The 21,193-nt window shown below is 36.8% G+C and overlaps 1 protein-coding gene across 1 annotated transcript; it reads left to right on the top strand.

Annotated features, from left to right (window-relative positions):
- Positions 1-221: 221 nt before the first annotated feature.
- Positions 222-2,591, top strand: LOC114306336 (uncharacterized). The gene is made up of 2 exons (XM_082871047.1): positions 222-819; positions 2,223-2,591. Exons 1-2 carry the CDS (start codon positions 265-267, stop codon positions 2,307-2,309), a joined length of 642 nt encoding a protein of 213 aa, XP_082727173.1. The 5' UTR covers positions 222-264; the 3' UTR covers positions 2,310-2,591.
- The last annotated feature ends 18,602 nt before the right edge of the window (positions 2,592-21,193 follow it).

Genomic DNA, 21,193 nt, shown 5'->3' with positions numbered 1-21,193 from the left:
TATATATAATAAAATAATTTCACACTTAAATTAGCTTTTGGAACAAATTGAAGAAACTTAAAATATATAAAGGGTCAAAATAAAAAAAATTTAATGGCCAAAATAAAAAAATAACCAAACGTATGGGTACAAAGTGTAATTTAACTATAATCTATGATATATTTGTAATTATCGATATCCAAATTCCGATAAATTTCGGCCAATAAAAATTACAATATGATATGTGGGCTGATATTTAAAACTTGGTCTGGTTTTCTTGTGGATATGGAAGACGCGGAGGATGCAGAAGGATTGAGTGAGTGGGAGCAAATTCAATCACCCTGGCACCCAACATCTCCCACCACCTCCTCCGCCGCCAGCGGCAGCCCAACCACCACCCACTCAATAGGATTTGACGGTGGCTCGGTGGCGGTGATAACTGACAACAACTACCTTCACAATTCCTGTTCCATTTTTCCTCCAACCGACCACGAGGGCTTGCCAATATCTCCACAGCACAACCACCAACCACCGCCACAAGCATCCAGTTCGCCGCCGTCGGACGGAGGGGATGAGGTGGCGGCTGTGGCTCCGGTGAGAGCCGCGGGGGGGTCTGGGTGGATATTGAGGTCACATTTGGGGCTATTAAGCTCCGGGATTGTTCGTGTTGCTTTTGCGGTTCGTGATTATGCAGTGTGTAGAAGGGGTTTGTGGTCATTTCTGTGCGTGGCCGGAGTTTTGGGGGTGTCGTTTTTGTACGGGAAGGTGTGGCGGTGGCGGCGGAGATTCCGGCGAGAGAATGAGGAGCGTTTGATGCTACTAGTCAGAGAGAAAGATGAGGTTCGTTTGGTTATATTCAAAGTTCATTGTTGTATATATATGTTTATGTGTTTGTTAAAATGCCTGTTCTATATGAATAATACGATGCAGAGAAAATAGAAGTTATGATTTATGACAGCATCTCCAATATTTCATATTTTTTTTATTAAATTTAAATTTGATAAAAAATTATTCAAAAATCATCTTTTTTTTTTTATTAAATATTCATCAAATCATGGAAGTTTTTTATTTTATTTTAATAATCAAATTGAGAATTTATTAAATTGGAATATGATGAAAATATGGAGAGATGAGCATGGCCTATGATTTTTTTAATCAAATTTAATGAAAAATGAAATTTGAGATAATACTTAAAATGATTTTTATGAAAATTTGATAAAAAGATTAGAGTTGTTCATATTAAATCAAGTTTTTTACTCAAATTTAAAATTAATTAAATGAAAAAATTGATAAAGAATTGGAGATGCTCTAAAGTATGCATGAATAACCTTATCTGGACTGGATGTCAAATTATTGATATACTTCTAACACTTGTATATACGTATCAAAATCAAAATATATCATAAATGTATCAACAATATGAAATTATTATTATTATTTTAATTTGGAATAAATAGTGTTTGGGGACTCAATCTTTTCTAATCATAGAAATACTTTAAAATTATTTCTTTTAATAATTTCTTATTCTTCTATATGACTTATAATAAATAGGAAAAATTACATCAATAGTCTTTATATTTTACCTTTTGTGTCATTATGATCCTTACCAATTATAATTATAAATTCAAGGTTAAAATTGAACCAATCTAAATTACAGGGATCAAAATGATACAAGAGTTAAAGTATAAGGACTACCTATGTAATTTACCTTAATAAATATATAAGATTATATTTTTTTTCATGCATTTCTCGTGCATCATGCCTACACTTTTTGAAAATTTATGTATCAACATCTCCGTATCCATATCCGTGCTTCATAGATCTTAATACTTTGAATTGTAGAAAGTTTCTATAAAACTAGGGGTGTTTTATATTGTTTTGATTATGTTTTCTTTTGAGAGCAGGAGTCTTACAAATATGAGACATTTGCTGGTTCTTCTTTCTCTTTCATTAGCAGAGAAAAGCTTGTTAGCATAGGGAGACATGCTTTTAGTTTTAATGGAAATTACTCAATGTAACTTTCTTATGTGTGTAGTTAGACAAACATGGGTAAGTATTCTCCAATTATATTAAACATGTCTAGATGTCAAAGATTATGAGCATATGGAAACATATTTCAATATTTCTTCCATATTTATTTTTGTATTCAAAGTGGTGAAAGTGCATATCCTCCATTTGTTTTTTGTCACATACATTTTTTATTCCATCCCTAAATGAGTATTTGCACATGTGAACATCTGCAGAAAATCAGCCAACTCTGGCTACAAATTGCCCAAATGAATGAGGTTCTCTCGGCCCGGCGCAGGGTTCTAGTGGTCAGAGTTGCTTGACTGACTAATCACATCATTCCCAGCTCAAAATTGATCGATCACACATTGTGACCATACTTATTAATTCACCTCTCTCTCTCTCTCTCTCTCTCTCTCTCTGTAATGTGATATCAGCTTATGAAGACTGAGCAAGAAGAGGTACATACATATGCAGTATTTGCATTTGCTAGATATTGATACAAATTGGTGACTGCCTCTGTACCAAGCTTATTTTCTTCCTTGTTCTTGTGATGTGTACAAAATAAGACATCGAGCAATATGATTTGCGAATTCATTCAGTGATTTCCTTTTAGTTGTTCACTAGATTAGTCTGACTACATGATCAATTATGCTTTGCTCGTTACTGTCTGTTGATTAACATCATCATCGAATTCAACTTGATATGAAATGTTTACATGCAATGTTTTCATCGCATCTTTTTCCAGGCTTACATTAGCAACTCTTTTTATTGTTCATTATAGATTTCAAGTTTCATTTCATTATCAGTCAATTCGAGGATAAATGTGTCTTGGATCAAACAAAGATCTCAAAATAGCTTCTCTGTTGATCATTGTCCCTTCTAAACCATCCAATGGTGATTAGAATTCATATGTAAATGTCACATTCAATGATGATATGGAGAGATTTAGTTGGGAACGAGATTATCACAATGATGGAGCTCTTGGATTGCTCGGTGGTTAGTTGAGGTTGAGATTGAGGTTGAAGTAGAGGTGACTTTCATATTCTAACATCAGATCTGATCTCAACATCTAATGAAAGAGTGTTAGGCGGTGAAGGGAGATTATGAGAGGACGGCAGAGCAGAAAAATTTCCTAATAATGCTTTTATTTATAGGAGAAATTACCGGTAAATCTCAAATTAGGGAATGGTGATCCATTTAGTCATGTGTTTCTTCTTATGGACTATTTGGTCCTATTTAATTGGTAAGGAATATTTTCCTTTGATTTGGCATGGGCAAAGTTTACACATTTGCCCTTGTTATAATTTTGGTGGATTTTTTTTGGTCATTTGTGTGTAATGATTGAGATGGTAACGTTTTACATTTATATTTTATGTGTTTGATTTTTGTAAAAATTATACGGTGGATGAGTTTCAATTGCTGATATTGTTTTCTTCATTAACATTGATACAGTTAACATTATATTTTTACTACCACAAATGTTAATAACATTTCATATCACCACCAACATTTATACACTAACACGACGACAATGTTTGTGTTTATAATGTTTTGTGTGGCGATGTTTGTCCTTTTATAATGATTTGTCGATGTGTTTATTACGTTTATTGTGATTCGTCACACTGGGTTGGATTGGACTAACGTTGCGTTGTTTTTTTTGGTGTGGTTTGTTTTTATGTTGTTTTTCTCGCAGGAACATTTGGGTCACCAGTGAAATATCACATGATGTTGATACATCGATCATGTACATTTTTTAAACGTATCATACGTGGTGTTGTGGGTTCAGTTTTTGTTTATTTTGCGATGGTGTTATGAGTTGTGATGGCTACGGGTAGTCGTAACATCAATTTGTCCTAAATGCAAATGTTAGGTCTGATGTTATGTTACAAACGGACAAAATTTTAGGATGCTTAGTCAAAACACTTGATGTTAAACAAACACACATCAATGAACATAGGCTATTACATTAACCAATTACACAATGGTGAATCTCATAACTACAGGCAACAACAATTACATCATGTACACATTGTATCAATGTTAATGTAACATGAATAACTATGTGCATCGTTGAGTGCTTAAACACAATAAAAACATGATGTCACCATACCTTCATCATAAACCAATGAGAAGCTCACAATTAAATTAAATTAAAATCCAACAAACCAAACTTCCAATCAACATCATCGTAACACCCATATTTCGAGAAAACCAATCGCCGAATGACACATTCAACGACAAGGGCCGCTAATTCTACGTCAATCTATTTTATTCAAAAGTATGACATCAATTCCACACAGAACAATATGTTTCTAGTTCAAAACGGGGTCAGTATTGAAAATAGGGTAATGAACTATCAAAAATGCTTTAGACCACTAATTAGTGGTGGCTCTAATGATGTGGCAGTGGGTCCCATCCACTGCCACATGTATTTTGTGCCTTGTTTTTTTTTTTTTTCTTTTTTTTTTCAATTGCCATCTCACTAGTGGTGATATTAGTGATGGTAAATTAGTGGTCTATAGCATTGCTCAATGAACTATTGTAATGTATACACTAATGAAATGAGCTAAACTGTGTAATGTAAACTAAACGCATATCAATAAACACAAGTTATTACATTTAATCAGAATGCAACAGTGTGACATAATTGTGACTGTAACATTAGAACCAAATGCATCATTGCACACACACTTACGTTAGAAATATGATGTCACAATACCCTCATTGCCAATTATAGTGATGTACACAACCGAATTAACATCCAACCAACATCATACAGAATGAATAGGATCCGAATAAACATTGTGCTGAATATCACACCAAATTACAATGTTTCCTAAATGCACGCCGATTCATTTGTTCAAAATATGCAATAAATTCCAGTAAGACCACACATTTTAAGCGGAACACCACCTCCCCATAACAACCAACTCATGATTGTAAATTCCATGTTAACAAACCATCTCATGAGTCGACAAATCCAAGCTAAAACAGGGTAATGTAATACCACGGTCGACGTGTCTAAACGGGACTTTTTTTTTTCATTGCTGATGCTGGCTTGTTACATCGAAACTGTAACTTTGCTTGTTTCTTCACTACTAAACAGGTAGATATACATTCTTTCACACCAGAATGTCGATTTTGTTGAATCGACACTTTTTCCGAAGTTTGATGCCGAGCATTACTTGCCATGATAAAATTTAATTTGTCAATGTCAATCCGCGATCAAACAATCATTAATGATACAAGTACAATATATGTTGCAAGCACTTACAAACAATGCAATGCATGCTGCCTTATCAACGAGTTGTATACTAATGCAAGCGAATATAACGTCACAAACATCATAACAATCGGCATACGACACCATCAAAAACAAAAATTAGAGGCTATGTTTTTGTTATGCCGTTTATTTACTTGAGAACCAAGGGTGGGAACTACGTGCTAACTACATTGTGTCACGTTTGGTTCCGTCAAACATACAAGCTAAGCGTTCCCCTGTAAACTACGTTCTAACTACATTGCGTAGATATCTTTCAAGCCAACGTACTAACAACCCCAGGACATTAGTAATGCAAACACATTAACACACTGTCAAAACAACAACATGAGGTAATATTCTAGTCACAATAACAATGCTTCAATAGCAGTCATTGTTAAGACACACATACGGGCAGGTGACGTGGCTATTACGTTGTTATGTTAAACAATTACAAAGGGTCTAAATGAGACACATTCAATGCAACAGACACATTGGGACATTTCATAGCCACAAAATGCCCTTAGAAATCGATGACGTTACATTCGTTGATGGCATCGATACCCTGCCGATCAAAAAAAAATAAATCCATACCCATTACACCCAATCACATTATCAATTTGATTACACACTACTCTGATAACTACCAATCAACACCATAACTCCAACGTTAATGCACATCAACATTCACTAACATCACAATACCTACGAAAATTTCAAAATACACTACATTACGGCCACACCATATTAGACCTACAGCCATTTCTCCAAAATACATTTGGGGGAAATGTATATAACACCAACAACTAACAACCCCAACTACAAAACCAGCAATACCACATACAACATCTACAAAATAAGTCAACAATTCCACGCGAAAAGTTACGAACTTGTTATTTTCATTGTCATCGATTGTAACTCTGGGGGATGACTGAAGCATCAGCGTAATCTGTAGTGCTTGTATATGACGACGATGTTAATGGTGTTAACGGAGCAGCCGAAGCAACGTTTTGTCCGTCACAGTCAACGATGGCAGTAGTTGGCCTATGCAGTGTTGATTTCCTTCCAATTTAGGGTTCCTCCTGAAACACCAATGTGGATTTCGTGCTGTTTATAATTGTAGATTCAGAACCCACATTTAGGGTTTCAACAATAACGCATCGCGATGTTCAAATGTGGAAATTGTCTTCCTAATATTTCCTTATACAGCCTAAAAGATTCAATCAAATACGAGGGAAAAATAAAATAAAAAAAACCCTATAGTGTGCTCGATATCCACAACAGTAATTTCAACATTACAAAAAACCATAATTGCCCTCCAATTAAAACATAAACACACGGCAGATGAAGGCCAAATGTGACATTTCAATCATCTCAAGACTTTTTGGTTAAAAGAAAAGATGCAGGACTAAATAGTCCGTAAGTCATTAATTTGAGATTTATTGGTGCTTCACCCTTATTTATATAGTATAGATGTAGATAGATGTAAATTAGATTGTTGATTGTTTATCCATTAGTTAGGAGTAGTTTGCATAATTTTCGTTTTTGGATAATGTATTTCAATTAAATTTTTGGAAAGTTTTTCTCATAAAATATCAATTTCAGCAAGGGAGTAATTTAATTATGTTCATGCACAATAATTTTTTTTTTCTTTTTGGTGCAATAAAATTGCTTCCTCATGTTTTTAGTTAAAAAAATAAAGGAAAAAATTATTATTTTTGTTTTGTTTTATAAAAAGTGTGTAAATAATAATAATAATAACTACTATACAGATGCTAAATAAATAAATAAAAATAAAAATAAAGAAATACATTTAATGAATTATTGGAAGTGATTGTTAATAGAAATGGCAACGGGGCGGGGCGGGGCCGGGGATCACACTCCCCGTCCCCGATCCCCGAAGGTACGAATTTTCCCGTCCCTGGCCCCAATCCCCGACGGGGAGTCTCTCATCGCCCCCACCCCCGTCCCCTAACGGGGATCGGGTTTCCCCGACCCCGAAAGTTCACCGATCAAAAAAAAAAAAAAAAAAAAAAAACACATTCAATAACAGATCTCTTCATCATATATCAACATATATATCAACAACAACAAGAATTAGAGAGAGATCTGACCTATATTCAACATATATATCAACATATATATCGCTATATTCAACAGATCTAAGCCCAAATACATATTCAACACTAGATTTAACATATATACAACAGATCGAAACAAATCTGAGCTAAAAAAATAAAATAAAAATTAACACATTCAGAGAGAGAGACGACTGTAATCGGCGACTATAGAGAGATGGCGGTGATGGAGAGGAGGGACAACGGCTATGGGGGAAGGACAGCGACGATCGGCGGTGATGAGAGGAGCTTGCTCGTCGCCGATGCCGTGAGACCACCTGCGTAGAGAGAGGGAGAGAGGCTGAGGTTGAGTCTCGTGAGACCACCTGTGTAGAAAGAGAGAAAGCGGCTGAGGTTGAGAGTCAGAGATGAAATGAAATGAATTGAGTGAGTGAGAGAGGCATCAAATTATAATATAATATAACATATATCTCATATTATAAATATAATATAATATCATTGTTTAGCCACCTAAACAGACATAAAATAATATTATATAGATAGATATATTATAATATAGACATATGCACATACGGGGAAGTTTCGGGGAAGTTGCGGGGCGGGGCGGGGCCGGGGAAGAGAAATTTATCACCGTCCCCGGCCCGAAATTGATCGGGGATTTAATTTTGAATACCATCCCCGTCCCCACGGGGATATTTTTCGGGGAAAAACCATTCTAATCGGGGTCGGGGGGTCGGGTCCCCGTCGGGCCGGGTTTAAATTGCCATCCCTAATTGTTAGTGATGGAAAATAGATGGATGTGGTGGTTGGGCGAAGGAGTTGGCTAGAGGTAATTGTTGGAGAGAGTAGGGGTTGCTGCTGCGCAGCCCGCGTAACAGCAATTGTTGTGGGCTTATTTTGGAGTCTATTTTGATAATTTGAACCGTTCACATTTTAGAATACATCAAGTACAACATACCTGTAAAAAATCAAGTTGATCGGATATCATTTACCCATTCATCAACTCATATTTGTATCTACAAAAAAAAATAATAATTGTGATTTAAAGTATTAAAATGAATATAAATGTGAGTGGATGAATAGGTAAACGATATCTGATTAACTTAATTTTTTGCAGGCATGTTCTACTTGATGTTGTCACGACCCAAACCCGGCCCTATGGGTTTAGCACCGTAACCGGCCAGTAATCCGAGATTACCGAAGGCCTGCTGAACAGTAATACAGTGAAACAGAGTACAGGGCCTGGCGGAAGCCAATACAGTAAATAAATAGTGTCCATTGAGCTGTGACAGTCTGTATGCAAAAAGGCTTTTCATACATTATACAAAAACAGTACAGAACAGTATACACAATATTCACATCCACTTAACTAGGGACTCAACCCCACATAACAGTACAGAAAACATTCCGTCTGTACAACACAGTATACAAAATTAACAGTCGCACAGTACAGGGACCTAATCCCTGTATAACAGTACAGTAAACAGTCAGTCTATACAAAACAGTGAAACAGTACAAAAAGGGGGAAATTCTAAAACACCCCTAAGCCTTAACAGTAGGCTCGGAACCTCGCAGTGAGGCACAAAGGCTGGCTTGACAAAACTGGAGTTACCCTGACGCTCCTAGCTTCGTTCTGGTGCCTGTACACCTACATATATATATGAGCAGTGAGCTAAAGCCCAGTGAATAACATAAAGCGTAAGGGGGTTTAGAATGAATGTCCTTACAGTAATGAAAACAGTTCATTTCAATCAGTAATTCAGTTGCTCAGTACAGTAAACAGTCATATGTGGTACATCCATTAGCATAACAGTAACAGTAGGTCTTAAAAGACCGAACAGTAATGATGGCCATCAGTCAGTAAACAGTAGTGGTTTCACAAGGAAACCGACAGAGATCTCTGTGACAGTAACAGTAACAGTAAACCGTAGATACTAAGGATGCCACAGTACAGTTCAGAAATAAAGGACATACATTCATTCAGTAAATAATACCAGTTCAGTAAACAGTTCAGTTCAGTATTCAGAAGATAATCAGTTGAACATATCTTTACACAATTGTTACTCACTGAGTTCTGGGCTACAGTATGCTAGAGCGTGTCTCCCCAGTTGCCAACCCTACACAGTTCACAGGTTGAACACACTAAGCTACACAGTTGGGAAATCTCATAACTTAATCCCTAATTTGCCTCGGTGTGTTCTACAACGATATCCTCATCTAAATGTCTTAAACTAGGCCTAGGAATGCCTAGGATGGGATGAGGATGCAAAAATACACTTAGAAAATATTTCGCAAAGTTTGCTGAAAATAGGAGCCTCGCTCGAGCGAGACTTTCTACGCTCGAGCGTAAGCCCAAAATCAAAGGCTTCGCTCGAGCGAGGAATCCTTCGCTCGAGCGGTCTGCAAAACAGTAAAAGTACTGGATGCTGAAATTTTACGCGCGATGGTCGCTCGATGGTCGCTCGAGCGGAGCCCCGGACAAAGGTGCTCGCTCGAGCGGGGAATCCTTCGCTCGAGCGAGGAAGCCAAATCTGGAATTTCCAGATTTGCCTCCCAAGCTCAAACCAAGCATTCAACCACTCCAAACTCGACCTCTTGGGCCCAAATTCTGGAAAACATCATTAAATTCAATGTATAACAAGTTTCAAAGCTCAATTCATGAATTCAAGCCCCAAAGGTGAGTCAAATAAAACCATATTCAAACCCATTTTCAAGAACAACATTCAAACATGTCATGCATGAGTTTTAAACCAAATTAAAGCTTCAAAGCTGTTTCAAAAGAGCTCATTTCTTTTCAAATCAGATGGAAACATGGTCTATAACAACAATATGAGCATGCATGTACCAATGTCCATGTAATCAACCTCAAAATGCAACAATACCAACATGCATGCAAGAAATGATCTTCAATCCCTCATTTATGGACCAAATCATGACTTAGCTCTACAAATTAACATGAATCATGCAAGAATGAACTCAAGAACGGCAACAAGAAGATGGATGTCCTACCTTGGGTGTAGAATTAGGAGTGAGGGAGCTCAAATTAGTAATTACCCTTCAATTCTTCAAGTTGACTAAGCCAAACCCCCAAGAACAATTCTATTCTCTCCCTTTTTCCCTCAAGGTCGGTGATGTGCTCAAAATGGCTGAGCAAAATGTTCTTCAAGTGTGTACATAAGGCTCAAGTGTGTGTATATGAGATAGTGGCAAAATGGTAAATATGGCAAACTCTTTAATTGGCTTATTTTAATCTAATTTAATCATACCTAATCAGTTTTCAGATAAATATACCATAAAATCACATTAATTATGAGGGTCACGGAACATCAATCGGTTTCTAATTCGGCCGCCGATAAGGCCTTCAATTAGCAGTTTAAACATATAAACATGAACAGATAATCAGACAATCAAACAGATAGAATGCAATTAACTAACATATACTCAGTTAATTCAGATTCCAATTTCAATCAGTCAGTTCAGTACTTTACTCAGTTCAATTATCAGTCAGTTATCAGTCATTATCCGTTTCGTTTAACAGTAATCGGTGATTATCGGTAATCAATCAGTCCCTAATCAGTAAACAGTATGAGGGTTGTTACAGTCTCCCCTCCTTATAAAGAGTTTAGTCCTCTAAACTCGAGTTACCTTCATTCTGGAAGAAAACAGGATTCAGTGGAAACAGTTCAGGATATCGTTTAGCCATGTTATCTTCCCTTTCCCAAGTGGCATACACGCCACCATGGTTCTGCCAGTCAACTTTCACTAACGGGATCTCTTTGTTCCTCAGTTTCTTGATCCGTCGGTTTACAATCTGTATAGGCCGTTCCTCGTAAGTGTAGTCATCACTCAACACTACGTGGGTAGGCTATATTACATGGAAAGGATCCCGGAGATAATCTCTTAACATAGAAATGTGGAAAACATTATGCATGTGTTCCATTTCAGGAGGGAGCGCAACTTGATACGCCACCGGATTGATTTTCTCAATAATCTCGTATGGTCCGACGTATCTCGGTGCTAACTTGCCTTTGACTCCAAAACGAGTCTGGCCTTTCATTGGTGTCACTTTCACAAAAACGTGATCACCCACTTCATACTCTCTGTCCCGTCTTCTGACATCTGCATAACTTTTCTGTCTACTCTGTGCAGTTTTTAGTCTTTGCTGTATCAGTTTCACTTTCTCAGTTGTTTCATACACAATCTCGGGCCCAAGCAAAGGCCCATCTCCAACTTCTGCCCAGCAAATTGGAGACCTACATTTCCTGCCATACAATGCCTCGAAAGGCGCCATGCCAATACTCGAATGGTAGCTGTTGTTATACGCAAATTCAGCTAAGGGCAAATGGCTTTCCCAGTCTCCCTGAAAATCAAGGACACACATTCTCAGTAGATCCTCCAGAGTTTGGATGGTCCTTTCAGATTGGCCATCTGTCTGAGGATGATAGGCACTACTCAGCCTCAATTCAGTACCCAATGCAGTCTGTAGGCTTTGCCAAAACCTCGATGTAAACTTCGAATCCCTGTCAGAAACAATAGACACAGGCACTCCATGCAGTCTAACGATTTCATCAATATAGATAACAGCCAATTTGTCCGCATTATAGATTGTCTTGACAGGTAAGAAGTGAGCAGATTTGGTTAGTCTATCAACAATAACCCAAATTGAATCCATACCTTTTCTGGAGCGAGGTAATCCAACGATAAAATCCATCGTGATATGCTCCCATTTCCACTCTGGTATGGGTAGGGGTTGCAGTAATCCGACAGGTCGTTGATGTTCAGCTTTGACCTGTTGGCAATGAAGACATTTGGATACAAAATCAGCAATTTCTTTCTTCATTCCCGGCCACCAGAAATTCTGTTTCAGATCTTGGTACATTTTTGTATTCCCCGGATGGATAGACAATTTCGAATTGTGGCCTTCTTGCAGAACTCTTCTTTTCAGTTCAGTATCATTCGGTACACACAGTCTTTCTTGAAATTTCAGTACATTATTCTCACATTTGAATCCCGGTCTCGGTTTAGATTCTCTTTCCTCGATGATCTTTTTCAAGAAGTCATCCAGTTGCTGTTTCTCTTTAATCTCTTCAACCAGTGCTGGTTGAGCAGAAATAGCAGCCAAGATTCCACCTTGTTCTCTCAAAACAATTTCAATCTCAGATTTTTCAAGGTCACAAAGCAACTCTTTCTATCCGGTGAGCAAACAAGCTAAGTTGGCAATTGACTTTCGGCTCAATGCATCGGCAACAGTATTGGCTTTTCCCGGATGATACAATATCTGTAGGTCATAATCTTTAATCAGTTCTAGCCATCTCCGCTGTCTCATGTTCAGTTCTTTCTGTGTGAAGAAATACTTTAAACTCTTATGGTCGGTATATACTTCACATGTTACCCCGTACAGGTAGTGACGCCAAATTTTCAGTGCAAATGCTACTGCAGCAAGTTCCAGATCATGGGTCGGGTAATTCTTTTCATGTGGTCTCAGTTGTCGGGAAGCATAAGCTATAACCTTCCCATTCTGCATTAAAACACATCCCAAACCCTTATGAGAAGCATCACTAAATACAGTATAACCATCCGTACCTGAAGGTAGGGTAAGAACTGGTGCAGTCACTAATCGAGTTTTCAACTCCCGGAAAGCAGATTCTCTTTGGTCGGTCCAGTCAAATGATGTCCCCTTTTGAGTTAACTGAGTCAATGGTAGGGCAATTTTGGAGAAATCTTTGACAAATCTTCTGTAATATCCAGCCAATCCCAAAAAGCTTCGGACTTCAGTCACATTTGTTGGTCTAGGCCAGTTCACCACAGCTTCAATTTTCTGCGGATCAACAGAAATTCCATCTTTGCTAACAACATGCCCCAAAAACATAACATGGTCAAGCCAAAATTCACATTTAGACAGCTTAGCATACAGTTTCTGTTCTCTTAAGGTTTGCAGGGCAAGTCTCAGATGATGTTCATGCTGTTCTATGCTTTTGGAGTAAATCAATATGTCATCGATAAATACAACAATAAAGTCATCAAGGTACGGTTTAAAAATTCTGTTCATGAGGTCCATAAAAGCAGCTGGTGCGTTCGTGACTCCAAAAGGCATAACTAGAAATTCATAATGTCCATACCTTGTTCTAAAAGCAGTTTTATCAATGTCTTCCGGTTTAACCTTCAGTTGATGATACCCCGATCTGAGATCAATCTTAGAAAACACTTGTGCACCCTGTAACTGATCAAATAAATCATCAATGCGTGGTAATGGGTATTTGTTCTTTACAGTTACCTTATTCAGTTCACGGTAGTCAATGCACAGTCTCAGTGAGCCATCTTTCTTCTTTACAAACAAAACTGGTGCACCCCATGGTGAGGTACTGGGTCTGATGAACTTTTTATCTAACAGTTCTTGCAGTTGCACTTTCAACTCCTTCAGTTCAGTTGGAGCCATTCGGTAAGGAGCTTTCGAAGCTGGCTGTGTTCCGGGAATCACATCAACAGTAAATTCAATCTCCCTATCAGTCAAATCTCCTGGAAGATTATCTGGAAAAACATCTGGAAATTCCCTGACTATAGGAATACAATTCACATCAGTTTTAACACTATCATCAGTAGACACAGTCAGTACAGAACACAGATACCCTTTACATCCCTTTCTAATTAATTTAACAGCTTTCACTGACGAAATCAAATACGGAGGAGGTACTACTCCACTCCCATTAAACACAAATTCAGGTAGACCAGGTGGACGGAAAACAACTTGCTTGGTCACACAGTCAATAGTGGCATGATATTTTTGTAACCAATCCATCCCCAATATTACGTCAAAATGATCAATGTTCAATGGCAGTAAATCAATAAACAGATGCATATCCCCAACAATAATTTCACATGCGGGGTACATATAAGCACATGTCATGGATCCCCCTACGGGTGATGATACGGCTAGCAGATAGTTCATGGGTTCTAAGGGTCTATCCAATTTCCGTGAAAAAGCATATGATACATAAGAATGCGTAGACCCCGAATCAATCAGTACATATGCATTTTGAGTACAGATAGAGAGAATACCTGACACAACGGTCTCGGTATTCTGCACATCTCCCGGTACTAGTGCGAACACTCGGCCTTGCCTCATAGGCTCTTTCCCGGTAACTCTGGGGTTAGGCCTTGGTGGAGCATTTGATGCTGCTGCGCTTGGTGCAGCTTTACCACTGGCTTGTGGAACAGAGGGGCAGTCCTTAACCATGTGGCCCACCTTGCCACACCTGTAACAGGCTCCAGATATTCTGTAGCAAACCCCTTTGTGCTTCTTGCCACATTCAGAACAGGGTGGTATGAAACCACTCCCTTGGCTGGGGCTAGTTGTCAACCCCGTATTCTGTTTCTTGTTGGCTGGGTTGTGCTTGCCTTTCTTAAATTTGAAACCCTGCCTTTTTCCATGCCATTCAGTCGTTGGTGTTTCAGATTGTTTCACTGCTGCAATGTTCGACTCGGCCATCAATGCCCGGTCGAGAACACCCACAAAAGTCGGTAACTTCAAAACATTTATCCGGTCAAGTATTGCCACATTAAGGCCACCTTCAAATTTCCTGGCCTTCTTATATTCAGTATCCACCATATGCGGTGCATATCTAGCAAGCTCAGTAAATTTCGTCTCATATTCCGCAACAGTCATTGTGCCCTGCTTCAGCTGTTCAAATTCAGTCACTTTTCTATCCCTGACACACTGAGGGAAGTACTTTTCAAAGAAGGACTCCTTGAACTGAGCCCAAGTCATAACAGTGTTTGTTTCACGGATTAACATCCACCACCTTCTAGCTTCTTCTTGTAAGGTGAAGGTAGCTAACAGTACTTTATTCGCTTCAGAGCACGGGAACACCTCAAATAATTTCTCTGTCTCAAGCACCCACGCTTCAGCTTTTAACGGTTCAAGGCCTCCCTGGAAGGATGGCGGTTTCATCTTGCTGAATTTATGGGTGAGAGCAATAATATCCCCATCATCCGCATTCGCATTAGGTTCCGGCTGTACCGGAGGAGGAGGAGGAGGAGGAGGAGGCTGTTGGTTCTGTTGTTGTTCCAGTCTAGCAGTTATCAGTTCTATCATTCTTTCCATTCTTTCCATTCTTGCCTCAGTAGACGAGGATTCAGGTTCATTTGCATTGTCCATTTCACTATAAGCAGTTATAACAGTTTTAAACATAAGCAGTCATTTGTTTCATAGTTTAACACATTAACAGATATTCAGTCATAACATAGCCACACACTTTTCAAGTTCATGAGATGTCCTAATCACTTTTCTAGGACACCCTATAGCTCATTTGGACACGTGTGTGCGGTATAACTCGTGGTAAGTATCGCTCTGATACCACTCTGTCACGACCCAAACCCGGCCCTATGGGTTTAGCACCGTAACCGGCCAGTAATCCGAGATTACCGAAGGCCTGCTGAACAGTAATACAGTGAAACAGAGTACAGGGCCTGGCGGAAGCCAATACAGTAAATAAATAGTGTCCATTGAGCTGTGACAGTCTGTATGCAAAAAGGCTTTTCATACATTATACAAAAACAGTACAGAACAGTATACACAATATTCACATCCACTTAACTAGGGACTCAACCCCACATAACAGTACAGAAAACATTCCGTCTGTACAACACAGTATACAAAATTAACAGTCGCACAGTACAGGGACCTAATCCCTGTATAACAGTACAGTAAACAGTCAGTCTATACAAAACAGTGAAACAGTACAAAAAGGGGGAAATTCTAAAACACCCCTAAGCCTTAACAGTAGGCTCGGAACCTCGCAGTGAGGCACAAAGGCTGGCTTGACAAAACTGGAGTTACCCTGACGCTCCTAGCTTCGTTCTGGTGCCTGTACACCTACATATATATATGAGCAGTGAGCTAAAGCCCAGTGAATAACATAAAGCGTAAGGGGGTTTAGAATGAATGTCCTTACAGTAATGAAAACAGTTCATTTCAATCAGTAATTCAGTTGCTCAGTACAGTAAACAGTCATATGTGGTACATCCATTAGCATAACAGTAACAGTAGGTCTTAAAAGACCGAACAGTAATGATGGCCATCAGTCAGTAAACAGTAGTGGTTTCACAAGGAAACCGACAGAGATCTCTGTGACAGTAACAGTAACAGTAAACCGTAGATACTAAGGATGCCACAGTACAGTTCAGAAATAAAGGACATACATTCATTCAGTAAATAATACCAGTTCAGTAAACAGTTCAGTTCAGTATTCAGAAGATAATCAGTTGAACATATCTTTACACAATTGTTACTCACTGAGTTCTGGGCTACAGTATGCTAGAGCGTGTCTCCCCAGTTGCCAACCCTACACAGTTCACAGGTTGAACACACTAAGCTACACAGTTGGGAAATCTCATAACTTAATCCCTAATTTGCCTCGGTGTGTTCTACAACGATATCCTCATCTAAATGTCTTAAACTAGGCCTAGGAATGCCTAGGATGGGATGAGGATGCAAAAATACACTTAGAAAATATTTCGCAAAGTTTGCTGAAAATAGGAGCCTCGCTCGAGCGAGACTTTCTACGCTCGAGCGTAAGCCCAAAATCAAAGGCTTCGCTCGAGCGAGGAATCCTTCGCTCGAGCGGTCTGCAAAACAGTAAAAGTACTGGATGCTGAAATTTTACGCGCGATGGTCGCTCGATGGTCGCTCGAGCGGAGCCCCGGACAAAGGTGCTCGCTCGAGCGGGGAATCCTTCGCTCGAGCGAGGAAGCCAAATCTGGAATTTCCAGATTTGCCTCCCAAGCTCAAACCAAGCATTCAACCACTCCAAACTCGACCTCTTGGGCCCAAATTCTGGAAAACATCATTAAATTCAATGTATAACAAGTTTCAAAGCTCAATTCATGAATTCAAGCCCCAAAGGTGAGTCAAATAAAACCATATTCAAACCCATTTTCAAGAACAACATTCAAACATGTCATGCATGAGTTTTAAACCAAATTAAAGCTTCAAAGCTGTTTCAAAAGAGCTCATTTCTTTTCAAATCAGATGGAAACATGGTCTATAACAACAATATGAGCATGCATGTACCAATGTCCATGTAATCAACCTCAAAATGCAACAATACCAACATGCATGCAAGAAATGATCTTCAATCCCTCATTTATGGACCAAATCATGACTTAGCTCTACAAATTAACATGAATCATGCAAGAATGAACTCAAGAACGGCAACAAGAAGATGGATGTCCTACCTTGGGTGTAGAATTAGGAGTGAGGGAGCTCAAATTAGTAATTACCCTTCAATTCTTCAAGTTGACTAAGCCAAACCCCCAAGAACAATTCTATTCTCTCCCTTTTTCCCTCAAGGTCGGTGATGTGCTCAAAATGGCTGAGCAAAATGTTCTTCAAGTGTGTACATAAGGCTCAAGTGTGTGTATATGAGATAGTGGCAAAATGGTAAATATGGCAAACTCTTTAATTGGCTTATTTTAATCTAATTTAATCATACCTAATCAGTTTTCAGATAAATATACCATAAAATCACATTAATTATGAGGGTCACGGAACATCAATCGGTTTCTAATTCGGCCGCCGATAAGGCCTTCAATTAGCAGTTTAAACATATAAACATGAACAGATAATCAGACAATCAAACAGATAGAATGCAATTAACTAACATATACTCAGTTAATTCAAATTCCAATTTCAATCAGTCAGTTCAGTACTTTACTCAGTTCAATTATCAGTCAGTTATCAGTCATTATCCGTTTCGTTTAACAGTAATCGGTGATTATCGGTAATTAATCAGTCCCTAATCAGTAAACAGTATGAGGGTTGTTACAGATGTATTCTAAAATGTGAACAGTTCGAATGATCAAAATAGGTCCCAAAATGAGCCCATTTCAACGCACAACAGTTACTGCTGCGCAGACCAATTCATTTTTGGAGTTAGTACCTCGAGAATGTTGGTGGAGATCACAAGGTAGTTCAGAAGATTGTTAGATAATGAACATCTAATTGCTTGAGTTTGTTGAAAGGTGGCAATGAGTGAATGGTGATCGCAGATGTTGAGGATATGAGGAGAAACTGAAAATTTGTGTTGGTGATAATTAAAAATAAAATACTAGAAATTACAAATAATAAAAATTACAATAATGATTGTAAGGGCTGAGGCGCGGAAAATTCGCTTTCTTTAAGGAGATTCAAGCCCTCTGCGGTTAGGCAAAACCTCACACTGGTGCAACAAAAAAATCTTGACTTGTCTCCCCCAGGATACAATAGCCCGACTAAGTTGTATTGTTAACCAATATTGCACAATTGGTTGAATCCAAAGTTTTATCACATACACCATTTTTTATTTGCCTGATAGTCTTACACAAAACATAATAAAGCAACAAAAACTTCTTCTCCTATCCAAGATAAGAAGTTAGATCAATTTATAGGAGATGAAAGCTTGGTGGACAAGTTTCTTGAAGGAAGATTCTTGGAAGTTGCTTGGAGGCTCCTTGGAAGTAACTTAGAGGATAAGATTGAATGGATAAGAATAAGAAAGGAAATTGGTGGGCAATTTCCTTTGAAGACTTGGAGACTTGACTTGACTTGGAGACTTGAAGGATCCTTGGACACCAAGAAAGAATTAACTTGGAGGAAAAGAAAACAAATCAAACCAATAACACATTATAATATTGAAATATCTGCTAACAATTTGTTTTAAAAATAAGTTGAAACACATTTTTTCGTCTTTAAAAACTTAAACTATTTTTGAGCCAATTTTATATTATGGAAAACAAAATAATATACTAAATAAATTTTTATTTTTAATTATAAAAAGAAAGTTAGCAAACCCGGTTTGGATTTTTGGTGAACAAAATGGGCCCGTGATTCTAGCCTATTTTGGTAAGTGGGTTAAAAGCCATTTCTCAACTTTTAATCCACTTCCATTTTTTACAAAAAAAAGTCAAAAAAAATTAAAAAATTAATTTTTAACCATCTTCTCAAAACACCTATCTATCGTTGTGCAACTCCATTATTTTAGAGTCTCATGACACGTAACGTTTGGCATTATTTTAGTTAAAAAAATTTAAAATTATTAAAAAAATGGAGTTTTTTTGATAAATCTTTTTTTCTAGAAGTTTTATTCTATCTAATTTATATTCTTTTTGACTATTCCATTAGGTCTTATTTGAGGTAAGAGGACCAAAACACCCTTAATCTCTCATGCCCCCTATTAATGTTGATATTTAATGTTGATTATCATTATATTTTGGTAGTTCTCATGTATCAGGATGTTGACTATCATTATATTCATATTAATTTGAAATAAATTTTTGTCATTGTGTTGTCAATTACATGATGTGAATATTCACATCATTATATTCACATTAATTTGACATGAAATTTTGTTATTATGTTGTCAATTACATGATGTAAATATTCATATTAAAATATAAGAATATGAACATTCACATCACTACATTAGATGAAAGAGGATGTTCACATGTTGTGAACATTTACATCACTACATGTTGTGAATAAGAATGTGTTGTTAATTAAAAATATAATTAACATTATTTTTAATGTGTTGTCAATTAAAAATAAGAAGGTTCGCATCACTACATTAGATGAGAGAGAATTTTTCAGAAAGGTGTTGTGAACGTTCACATCAGATTAGAGAGAATGTTTACATTGTCTTTAATGTGTTGTCAATTAAAATTATATTCACATTATATAATAATATAAAATAATAACATCAATATTATTTAATTTGTGAATGAAATATGTCTTAGTCCTTTCCCTGCTCTTTCCTTTCCCAAACATTAAACATTAATATTAAATATAAGGGCAGAAGAGTTTAAAAAAAAGTATAAATTAAGAAAAATGACTTTATGGAATAAAAATATAATAATAATGCTTGAGACCACTAATTAGTGGTGTCACTAATGATGTGGCAGTGGGCCCCACCCACTACCACAGTGTTTGCTGTGTCTTTTTTTTTTTGGGGGGGATTTTCCATCTCATTAGTGGTGGTTTAGTGGTATCAAATCAGTGATAGCAATCACTACTAAAAATATAAATATATGGATTAAGTGGGTTAAAAAAAATATTCATGGACTTATTAAATTAGAACACTTCTAAATGAAATTTATCAATAAAAATCTCTTAAAAAAAATTTGAGTTATACAAAAAATAAAAAATAAAAAAATTCCATTCACATTATAAAGTCAACTCTTTTTTCATTTACTTTAATTTTTGAACTATTTCTGCAAAAAAAAACTTTAAAAACTTTTCTAAGCATTCGTCCGTGTGGTTTTGAATTTTTAAAAATAACTTTTGTGTTTTATTATATATAGTGAATTTTTTTCATATTTTGATCATTCTTCGTTTTATTTTTTAGATACACTTAATTTGAATGTATTTAAAAAATAAATATTTGTGAAAAAATCTAAAATAATTTGATAAATACAAAATAAAATTTTTATATTTGATGAAAATTTTAAATTTTTTTACAAATTTAAAAATTTTGAGTGCATCTAAATTAATTAGATCTAAAATTTAAAAATTGTTTACAAAGAGATTAAAACTTTTTATTAAAAATTTAAAAATAGAAATTAAGAACTAAAAAATTATTTTTAAAAATTAGAAATTCAAACAGAATGATTTTTTAACTTTATATTTTAATTAAAACAAGTCAAAAATCCCTAAATTAGTTTAAAAAAATAAAATAATTATTACAAAAATCAATTCATTCACTTTACTCTTTTAACTTTTTATAAAAAAATAAAAAAAAACTATTAAAAAAAAAAATCAATTGGCAAGTCTAAATAGTAGAGGAGATCGAAGACGTCCATCTGCGAATCATCTTTATCAAAAGCCACAATTCCAAAC

This window comes from Camellia sinensis, chromosome 5, assembly GCF_055761805.1.
Source record: "Camellia sinensis isolate YWXY chromosome 5, ASM5576180v1, whole genome shotgun sequence".
NCBI lineage: Eukaryota > Viridiplantae > Streptophyta > Magnoliopsida > Ericales > Theaceae > Camellia > Camellia sinensis.
The sequence above is the reverse complement of the archived record's forward strand: the minus strand, read 5'-3'. Positions and strand labels throughout refer to the sequence as shown.

Bases quoted from the DNA above. Each gene is read 5' to 3' on its own strand.
- LOC114306336 (XM_082871047.1), top strand. From the start codon at position 265: ATGGAAGACGCGGAGGATGCAGAAGGATTGAGTGAGTGGGAGCAAATT. The intron at 820-2,222 runs GTTCGTTTGGTT...GAACATCTGCAG, and splicing joins TAGTCAGAGAGAAAGATGAG to AAAATCAGCCAACTCTGGCT.